Source organism: Chaetodon trifascialis, chromosome 9 (genome assembly GCF_039877785.1).
Source record: "Chaetodon trifascialis isolate fChaTrf1 chromosome 9, fChaTrf1.hap1, whole genome shotgun sequence".
Lineage (NCBI taxonomy): Eukaryota > Metazoa > Chordata > Actinopteri > Chaetodontiformes > Chaetodontidae > Chaetodon > Chaetodon trifascialis.
The window spans coordinates 19,866,407-19,877,328 of NC_092064.1; the positions used below are offsets into that span (position 1 = coordinate 19,866,407).

The window sequence follows — 10,922 nt, forward strand, 5'->3', positions numbered from 1 at the left end:
TGAGATCCTTTAAGTAAATCTAATAATTCATTTTCCATTAAAAGCAACCTTTAATTGTGTCACTACACTCATACGGTATTTTCAGAGATGTTTCATATACGACATTATACAACATTGCATTTCAGGATTTGTGTAGCATGACTAAAATCATGTGTCTCTATTAGGTCACGTATACGGCGAGAGCTCTTCATAGAGGAGATCCAGGCAGCTGGAGGAGTAGGGCCTGGCAGTGAGGGGGGCTCCCCTTCCCTCCGCGGGTCCAAATCAGGAGAGGGGGACAGCTGTGATGGGACAGAATCTGAGGGCACAGTGGAGACACGCCAGGGACTGGGCATTGGCCTGGAGGATCACAGAGGATGCAAAGACCACGACATGGAGGCTGAGTCTGAGGCAGGGGGCTCTAATAACTCCCCTGCCGAGCTAGACTGCACCACCTCAGGCTTAGCCGGGCCAGGCTCCAGCTGTGGACAGGGTGGACTGGGGCTCTTCGGCCTCACAGAGGCATCCTCCAGTAGCTCTGCCTCTAGTACTAACATCCCAACCTCTGGCCCTGCCAGAAACCCCAGGGACAACAATCTGCGCAAGAAGAAAGCAGCCAATCTCAATAATATCATCCACAGGCTGGAGAAGGCTGCCAGCAAAGAGGATCCCTCAGAGTGGGAGTTCTAGCTCCCCCTGACCATCCTTCATCCCTCTTGTCTCATAACCTCACGACCTCTAACCTTGGACCCCTCCTGCTCTGTTCCAGTTGGAGAGTGGACACAGCCAAAGTCAAGCTCAGCAGCCATTTTTATTACACAGAAGCTTTCCGAAAAGAGGAAAGAAACAAAGAGTGGTTGGCAAAACCCTTAAAAAGAAGATTTACTGAATACTTAGAAGAACAAAATAAGAGAACTTGCGTGTCTCTCCTTTTTTTTTTTTTTTAAACTGAGTTTTGTTTTTGTACTGAGAAAAGCACTTAGCCGTCCTGCTGGCCTCCGGCCCTGCTGTACCTCCCCCTATCACCAGCCACTGGTGCACCAGACTGGTTAGTCCTGAGCTGGGGTCTGACCCACAGCTGGGGTCGAAACCTGGACTCAGTAACACAGGCATGGCCTGACACAGCAGCTGTCACAGTGATAGACACTGATAGATGATAGATAGAGACAGGAACTCTCTTACAAGAACTCTCACTTTCTTAAAGGAGATTTTTTTTCCGCTCTTCTTCTCACCTCCCAAGTGTCCACAAACCTCCCCTCACTCAGTGAGACGCCTCATTTTTCACACTGTAGAGTGACTGTTACAAACCCTTTGCCTTTTTCACTCACTGCGTGTGTGCGTGTATGTGTGTGTTTGTATGTTAGGGGTTGTGTCAGTATGCATGTGTGTGTGTGCGTGTGTGTATATACACACCCAAAAATGGTGTGTGTGTGTGTGTGTTCTCAATGGCAGCATGTTTTCTTTTTTATCTCACTCCTACACTCTTAAGAGGGTAGTGGATGGCCTGCCGGCTGAGCTGCCATGGTTACTGATGTAAGAAAGATGAACTTTGACCTTTTGTGTCCCCATATCCTATCCTGCTGACAGCCATGTGATGGCCAGAAGGATCTCTTAATTCCTCACAAACACACGCACTCATCTGAAGAGGAAGGAAGGAAGGAACCCTCTTTTTGCCTCCTTAAACCCTTCTTTTACGGATGAAGGATGATCTCTTTTTTTGATATTGCAATTTGGTTGCCAATAAGAGATTGCACAGTCTATTGACTCTAAAGAGTACAAAATAGGGAATTTTAGGAAGCATTTTTAATTAGTACAAAATAAGAACAGAAAATAAGAGAATAACAAGTTACTGTTTTTAAAAAAAATAAAACAAATTAGAATGGAATAATGTTGCGTTGTTGAAATACGATACAATGAATCCACGTAGTACTGTAGCTGTCTGACATGGTGATACTTTACGTGTCTCTCGTTGTTTTAGGTTGTGCACGTCACAGCTTTACCCAGCACTGGACCTGCTGGGTGTGTGTGTGTGTGTGTCTGCACCACTGACAAATTTTCTCTGCTCACAAACACACATCTTTTTATAGGCCAAATCAGGAAGAGTGTGTGTGAGCGCGCGTGTGTGTGTGTTTTATTTTTGTCTGTGCGTGTGTGTATCTCGTGTGCATTTGTATTTGCCTGCATGTAAGTCAGGGTCGAGGTCAATTCACTCAGAATTCAATTTAAGAAGCAGATTATCGATGATGACGTTTCTGACTGAAAAAATGGGTTGTAGCGAATAAATTGCAATGTACAGTACTTTATTAATCTGTACTTTCTGTAGATTGCCGTCAAAGTGAATTCACCCCAACCCTGGTATGAGTAGTTACCACTCTCCTCTTGTCTATCCTGTATCCAGGGATGTAAGTCTTTTGCATTGAATTCTACTGTATACACTACAAATTATAAGGCATATCACCTCCTCCCTGTCCCACACAAGCCCTCAGTGCCTGTCAGCCTACTGCCTCCCCTTTGTGTGTATGTGTGTGTGTGTGCGCGGGTGCATGTACACACACGCCTGTCAATACATGCGTGTGCACAAGTGTGTGCGACTGAGGAGTGTTCAGTGTTTCCAATGAGTTGGGTCATATTTCGTATCTACTTGCACACACTACTAGTGCACAACTGACACCCTTCTTTAAGCTGTTTGATGCATTACCATTACATTAATCTTCTCACAAAGTAGTGTAATACTATGATTTACTGTAGCTTGGTTTTATTGCTATTTTGCATTTATAGTTTGGTTTTTATTCTGCTTATTTATAGGTGCTGTATTTTTCATTTAATGTCTTATCATTTGAGTTGTCTATTTTTTAAGGGATTATACTGTTCCTGAGGGCAAGTAACATTTTTATTAGACGTATAGACTGCCGGCAGTATTGGTTAATATTTACAAAGATGTACTAGTTCTCATTTGTTTGTATATTCATGAATCCTAAAGTTTAGTGTCATTTCAATAGCTTTGAAAATGTGTTTGCTGCAGTTCATGCTCCCGTAAGCATAAAGCTTTTACCACAACAGTTATGCTCTTAAATTGCTAGCTAGAGAAACAAAGGACATATCAAGATCAGTGAATATATGATAGCATATCTCTTTTCCTGTTTTCTATTCTCCGATAATGTTTTTGGGATTTCTTTTTTTTTTTTGTTTGGCTGTTTCTTGGGCAAGCCCAACACTAACGCTCAGCAGGGCATACAGCTTTCTTTAGATAGAGGTCGCCCGCTCATTAATCACGTTAACATAATTAACAGGTCCAAATGTATACACTTTGTCAAATAGGTCAAATGAAATTACCTAAACTTGAGAACACACGTTAACTTGAAGGAGGTCATATCTGCCAAATTGAGATTAGAGAAGTGTACCAGCTAGCAGGTGTGCTACGTCAGATTGAACAGATAGCCAGCCTATGATTATGCAGAATTTATATTGCAGTCCGTAACAAAGCACTTAATAGGGTCTTACCTTGGACAGGGTCTGTAAACACTACAACAGAGTACGATCCCGGGATCCTGGGAAATGTATGCCTTTTTTTTAAAAGAAAAAAAAAAAGTGGTTGTGAACCAAGCACAGACTCCGTATCTGCATCCTAACACTAAAATTAAAACATAAGATAGCTGTACCCATGTTTTATACATCACAAACTGTGTTCATATGCAGCAGCCCCCCATTTCAAACTACAGAGAACTGTGTGACAGAAAAGGGCCATTGTCCTGTACAGTTGTAGATATTATGAGTAAATTGTTTTGGTTTCTATCCAAAATTTCCTCAGTTCATCCTTAAGCCTCCCCTTCCCCTGAATGCACATCCAGATACATTGGCAGCATGTCAAAAGATACTGATACCCTCATTGCACTGCATTAAGATGCATTAGCTAAAATTGGATTTTCTAGTGTATCTAATAATTGTAAAATTCCACAAACATTGGCTCTTCCTGTGGACGGCGGATGTGAAACATCTGTCTTCTGCAGAATACTGGGGGCTTATTGCCTTCTGTTGGACTGCTTGGACTGGACAACCACAGTATGTTTTATGGTGATGAATAGCTACTGTAAAGTATAAGCACTTAACCCATTTGCCATTTTATAGCCAGATCCATCAACTCGCCTAAACCATGTGAGATCATCAGATTTGTGCCTTTAACTGCCAAGCAGGGCACCAAACTAGTGATGTCATTAGATGTAGACGACTTCACCTGATTTGTCCATAATATATCCCGCATCCTGATCCAAATTTATTTCTCATCCACTTCATGTTGGTACTTTAAAGTCGACTTTATCTCTGCTCTCTGGGGAGGGTTGTATATAATCGCTGGAGTGCAGTGAAAAAGCGAAGAGAAAGCAAGCTTGTGTATTCTTTTGACTGACCTGCGGACGCTTTTCCGTCCGGGTCTCATTTCAGACGGTTGTTTTCCCACAATGCATTTCTTACGTTGTACATAACCTAACTAGCAGCGAAAGGCCAGAGCATTGAATGAAGGAGGAAGCATGCAGAAACAGCGTACACTGTAATAACACTGAATTTATTCATAGGGCATTTTGTATTTTTCTGTTTGTGTCAGGTTTGCTGTGACATTGATAATGGCACTACAGGTATTGATAATGACGTGTGCCAATTCTAATGGTTATTTGGAAAAGAGACGTGTAAATACGGTCGATCAAGTAGCTATTGATTCACTATTGTCACAGTATGCTTTTGTTTGAAGGCAGGAGGAGAGAAGGGACGATTCAGGACTTTTCCATGATCCACAGATATTTTTCTACAAATTTAAATCAGATGATTCTATACACTGTTGAATAACATTGTAAAGGTGTAACAGATGCTGTATATCATATCATGTTTTCTGAAGTTGTAAAGCTTTACTGTATGATCTGTTGAAGTAGTGGTTATTCATTTGACATATTAGTTGTAATGGAAGCCCGAACAGCAGCACTGGTCACCATATTCAGGAAAAAAAAAGAAAAAAAGAAAAAGAAAGAAAAACCTCAGATGTTTTTTGTAATACTTTTAGAATATATCTTATGAAGTGGGTTTTGTAAGGAAACACTTTCCAAATCAGTGGTGCTGTATGCATAGCACACTCAGTAATACATACACACATAATACAGCACAATACACTCATCCTTTAAACCCCTGACCCACACACACACTTGCGTGCTTTTTTTTTTTTCGTTCTCTCTTTCTTTCTCCACTCACCTCACACATTGGCTCCAGCTAATTTTAAGTCTTAAACCATTTTCCTCTTATCTCCTCAGTTGTTTCATGCTGAACTTGTACAGGTTTAACGGCCGGAGGTCGACTCCGGCGCGATGAAACATTTCAGCGAACGCTCGCAAGACTTAAAAAGAGGAAGCAAAAAGCCAAATAGTGAAGTAGTTATCCACCTCTGTTGAAAGGTTGCTGACAGTTTTTCTGAATGTTGCTACCTTGTGTCGTCGCTTCAGTTCACCCATAGCTTAAACCACAGTGTAGTCTGACAACCAAATGACCTGGGGAGATCCGCGTCCCCCCCTTCCCTTTTGGAAAGCTTTAAGATGCTTGTTGAGGCTTTAGCGAGTTTTTAGATGATTTGTCCAACCTGTCATCAACAATGTGGAAGTAATAATAATTCTCATGACTTCTCCCACTGTTGTTTTTTATTTTTTTATTTTTATTTTGTGAGTGTGTGTGCGCGTACATGTGTGTTGTAGTACAAAAGGCTGCATGACTGTAAAGGGATGGTTAAGATGTTTTTTGAAAGTTGTTTCCCTAGCACTTCTGTCACTCCTGAGATGCTTTTTTCTCCTTTGGGGTCACCCTCCCTTTCGTTTTTCCTCATGTATCATTGTTTCTTTATCTTTCTATTTACTAAACGTATCATGTTGTTTGTTCTCAGCACTGTAAAACAGTCCCTTCTACAACATTGAAAAGCAATATCACTGTATGAAACGTTCACAATGTATTTGTTATGATTGACATTTGATTCATCATCATTATTATTCACATGCACCCTAGGTGTGATAATTGAAGTAAATCTCTTTTATACAAATACTAAAAGTGTGCTGTGGTAGTTTTTTTTTCTTTGCCAGAAATCCTGTTGAAAATGTGCTGTGTTGTGTACTGTGAAAGAAGTATTCTCAGAGAAAGAGGTCCGTTAGAAAGCCAGGAAAGAGTAGACAGTGAGGGGGATCTTTGAGGGGTTTCATGATATTGTGGATGCTGGACTGCTTCTGCCATTTGCAGCCTCCGCAGGTGAGTTATTTCGGGAATTCAAAGCAAAATATGAAGACGAACGAGAAAACCCGGATAAGAGGCAGTCCGCAAATGATCTTAACGGTTCCTCTCTGCTCCTGACAGGCCGCTACGCAGAGCTGCAGGTGGAGTTTTCGTCCGCGGTGCGCACCAGCGCGGAGCAGAAGGAGCTCATCCTGAAGCTGGAGCACGACCTGAGCACCATCCAGACCATGTCGTCCCTGCCGCGCCCCGACGCAGATGGGTCAGAGATCAGCGACATGGGGAACATCCCTGAGCCGATCAAAGAGGCCACTGCCATGTTCGCCGGTACGTCCCTGGATTAGAAAAGGAGCGCCGAACATTATGTTTCAATTTATGTCACATTTTTAAAAAAGCAAGCATCACCCGTGTCATTATACAGTGATTCTCTGTGGACCCCCGACTCAGAGAAACATTAAGCCTCCTCACAATATATTAGTCGAGTAACACATTTGAATTAAGAGCATATAGGTTTTTCTTAGTTGAAATAGTCCTTTAATTTCAAGCTCAAAGCGTCTTAGACAGATAGCTAAGCAGCTAAAAGATGACCTGATGTCCAAACATCATAAAGTGAAAGATGACACTTTTTTTCTGAATACTTTTAGATTTTGTTTTTTATTCTATTTATATTATTATATTTTTTTAACTTTTATATTTCTATTGTTGCTGTATAACATTAAAGAGTAAAGAAGACGTGTGGTGTGAAATAAGCAGCACATGTTGATGTGCACTTCCTCATAATCAGAGGCTGCTTGAGAAAATAAGTCCTCAGTGTCTTTAGTATTAAATATACGTTCACGTGCTGTTCCGAAGTGTCAGGGACATTTGAGTCGGCTGCTGTGTTCCTCCTTTACACGTCAAAAAAAACATCGTATGACGAGATGAACATTTTGTCCGTCAAAGGATTCATGTTTCTTTTAAAAACTTCTCAGGTTAAAAGCATTTGCTCAATCTGTGCAACGTTTCAGTCTTGTCTCTGAAACAATCTACCAGCTTTGATGCTTGTGTGAGTTTTCCACACTGAAAAGTCTTTGTTCTGAAAGAGGTGAGAGCGCACGAACGTAGCGTCAGTCCTCACCGGCAGAACACTGAAGAAGCTGAAGTGTGACATGCCGACAGCACAGCGTCTCTGACTGAACTGAGGTAAACCTGCTGAGCTGAGGCTCTGCGGGGGGGCTGTCTGTTTAAATACTGCAAAGCAGCCCGATAAGAGGGATTTAAGTGTTTCTTTCCTTCCATGTGACAGTCAAGACAGAGTCCAGTTTTGAAGTGTTCACTCGAGTTAAATATAACATGTATGACCATAAATGCAACTCGTGGCATTTGTTGTTTTATCTGTTTTCTCCAGGTCCAGGCGTGATCTCCCACCCTGAGCTACCCCAGGGCCAGATGGACTCCCTGCTCTCCATCATCTCCAGCCAAAGGGAGAGGTTTCGCTCCCGCAACCAGGAGCTGGAAGCTGTGCGTCACAGTCTCTCTCACACATTATTTATTCCTGCGTCTTTTTTTCCGGCGGAGCTAATTTCTCATCTGTTTGTTTCCTGTGTTCTCCCCCTGCAGGAGAATCGCTCCATGCAGCAGACCATGCAGGCCCTGCAGAGTGAACTGGACAGCCTGAGAGCAGACAATATTAAGCTCTATGAGAAAATCAAATTCCTGCAGAGCTACCCTGGCAGAGTGAGTGTGTGCGCATGTGTGTGTGTGAGAGAGAGAGAAAGAGAAAGGCACTGCATGAATGGTAATGTGCTCGATACTGGTGACGTTCTTGTTTGGAGGAAATGTAAATGTGTGTGTTTTCTCTTCACTGTAGGCTGGAGGTAGCGATGACACCGTGATGCGCTACTCCTCCCAGTATGAGGAGAGACTGGATCCATTCGCATCCTTCAGCAGGAAGGTAAAGGGCACGCACACACAGTCATATGAAAATCTTCTCTGCAGCCATTCCTTAAAACATTTAGCTGTTTACTGTCATAGTGTCTTACTCTGCTCACGGCTGACAGGGCGCCGTGTGTCCAGCACGACTTTAATAGAGCCCGGTCATGTGTCAGTCCTGCAGACTCAAAGGTCAAAATCTTACTTGTAGATTGTTCATTTTGCACTGGCATTGTCCAGAAATAATTAACGACTGTTGAGAATAAGACTCCAGTTCAGGCGCCCGTGTCCAGAGTGCAACGCAGCACGTTGTGTTTGGATGAATAACAAAGTTGCCTTTTGTGTTTACACCTGCTATTTTTAATGTGTTCTTGTTGTCCTCAAACCTGCATGGGAGTGATCTGGAGTGGCGGCAAATCAGCCCCTGACTCCATCAAAGACATCTCAAAGACATCACAAATCAGAGTTTTGTGAGTTGGCGAGTTAGAGGCAACTCTCTAAACTTTGTGAAACAATCTGCGACAAATTCTTAATTATCTGTCCCCTCTAGTAAGTTCGTCAAATGTAATACATGAAGTTAGTTTCTTCGCATAAAAAAACGTTGTGTTTGTCCCTGTGTGTCGCTGCACCGCCATATTTTTTTTTTATTGAGGCCAGCTGCTCTGTTTGCAGGAGCGTCAGCGACGATACCTGAGCCTCAGCCCCTGGGATAAAGCAACTCTGAGCCTGGTAAGCCTCACACATACACACACACGCACACACGCACACACACACTTCATGTGTTTGGTGCAACTTCTTGGCTAATCCTTCTGTTTTTGTCTCTCAGGGTCGTGTGATTCTCTCCAACAAGATGGCCAGGACCATTGCCTTCTTCTACACCCTGTTCCTGCACTGTTTGGTCTTCTTGGTAGGTCTCCCGTCACCCCCTGAGGACTTTCTGGTTGCGTGTCGTCAGCTTCAGGGAAACGGATCCAAACTGTTCACTGTGATTTCATTTCAGGTGCTGTACAAGACTGCGTGGAGCGAGAGCATCGGCAGGGACTGCTCCGCTTTCTGTGCTAAAAAGTGAGTTCATTCGCTGCTCAATGAACTGAAAATGCTGTTTTGATCATATAAAAAAGTACCTGATGCAAGTTTTGAATTTTCTTCATTTCTCTGTTAATCTCAGGTACGCTGACCACCTCCACCAATTCCATGAGAACGACCAAAACCTTTAAGCCGTCCCACAGTCGCCTCGCCCCAGTGCGATCAGGCTGGTTCAGCGCTCAGCAGCATGCAAAGTTTACCTAACTATGCTCCTCATGACAGAGCTTTACTTTTCCTGCAGTAGCTAGCGTGTCCACTAGGGGGCAGTTTAGGGCTGTGAACTATAAATCAAAACAGTTGATTCCAAATTAGCGTCTTCGTGTTTTCATATCCAGATTCTTGATCTTTAATGAGTTGTGATTAATATAGAAGTCGAGCAAAAGTATAACTTAAAGTTCCTTCTTATAGTCTTATATTAGCATAATACTGCGATCCAATCATTGATAGTGTGTGAGGTTAAGGGTCCGTTTATCTTCCCACACCAAAGGGACCACGATACTCGGGTAGTATTTTATTTTTTCTGGGTTGTGCTGAAATTTATAATAATCAGAGATTAATCAGATTTAATCAATAAAAATAAAGTTGATATAATATTAAAGGTGATATGATTAACGTTATGATTGATGTTTGATTGGAGAGCGTACTGTCATCAGGAGAAGGTTGTTATTTTAGGGTGTTCTGCTTATGGAACAAAATATACAGCAGTTCTAAGTTTACTTTCTATCCTCTGGCATTTGCCATACTTGCAATTGATTGATTAATTAATTGGTTAGTACAGATTTTAATGTCTTGTTGCTCGTACTTTCTGTTCAGAGACCATTTGCTCCTGACCTGGTAGGTGACGGTTTGCAGCAGTAATACACAAATGGTTACTGAGTCTATGATCCCAATACTCTTCTCTAAGACAAAATACTGTGCATGATTACCTGCTTACTTCTTTTCTGACTAACGTATTACAAATAAAGACTATGCAGTAATTTTCCTTGTATAGATGTGTATTTCTTTTAAGGTCTTACAAACATCCACTGGGACTCAGAGGATGAGCTGATTAGAAGTTGATGGCCAAAGGTCACTGTGACTTTTGAAAACAAGTTTTTGACCATAAGTCAAGACTTCATACAGTAATTCTGCTAAAATTTCACACAAATGTCTCAGAGGATAAAATGAAGTGATGACTTTTTATATCCAAAGAGTCAAAGGTCAGCTCTACTGTGATACAACGTTGTGCACAATCACTTTTCTGGACATTATTCAACGTCATAACTCAGGAACAGACGGCCAAATTCTTTTATCACATTTTCTTTTGTGGCAGACGGCGGAGGAAACTGTCATATATGTGGTCTGGAGGGGCAGTGAGGTTCTCACTGCTGATAGGCCGGAGGTGGGATGCTCAGCAAGAATTATGAGAGCAAGGACGCTGAACTTCGTTTTCCTCGTCATCTGGCCTTGTGTTAATGGTGGCGCATGCAGGATGATCGTGATGGTGCGCTGTAGAGGGAGGAATAGGCTGATGATGCTGTGTCTGTTTTTGTCAGATTTTTTTTTTAAACAACATCAAGAATATACAGTTGCACTATCCCTGCAGTTTAAACATTACATTAATATTACAATAGTCCCGTTTTCTTAAGTTATGATGGTAGAGGGACGAATGTAGGCTGATAGTGAGCACTCAGCGAGGAAAGGTCTGCTTAACAGTG

At 42.2% G+C, this 10,922-nt stretch overlaps 1 protein-coding gene across 3 annotated transcripts in view; it reads left to right on the forward strand.

The window, feature by feature from the left end:
* Positions 1 to 10,202, forward strand: part of cux1b (cut-like homeobox 1b) — a 60,909-nt gene extending 50,707 nt beyond the window's left edge. For 2 of the 3 annotated variants that reach the window (XM_070971304.1, XM_070971305.1), the window contains one exon: positions 165 to 4,965. In XM_070971304.1, coding sequence (XP_070827405.1) covers positions 165 to 669 — 505 coding nt within the window. In that variant the 3' untranslated portion in view covers positions 670 to 4,965. Of the gene's footprint in view, positions 1 to 164; positions 4,966 to 6,351; positions 6,556 to 7,615; positions 7,729 to 7,827; positions 7,945 to 8,077; positions 8,162 to 8,811; positions 8,869 to 8,965; positions 9,047 to 9,139; positions 9,205 to 9,307 lie in introns of those variants that run through there. The other variant, XM_070971306.1, reaches the window with a different exon arrangement.
* The last annotated feature ends 720 nt before the right edge of the window (positions 10,203 to 10,922 follow it).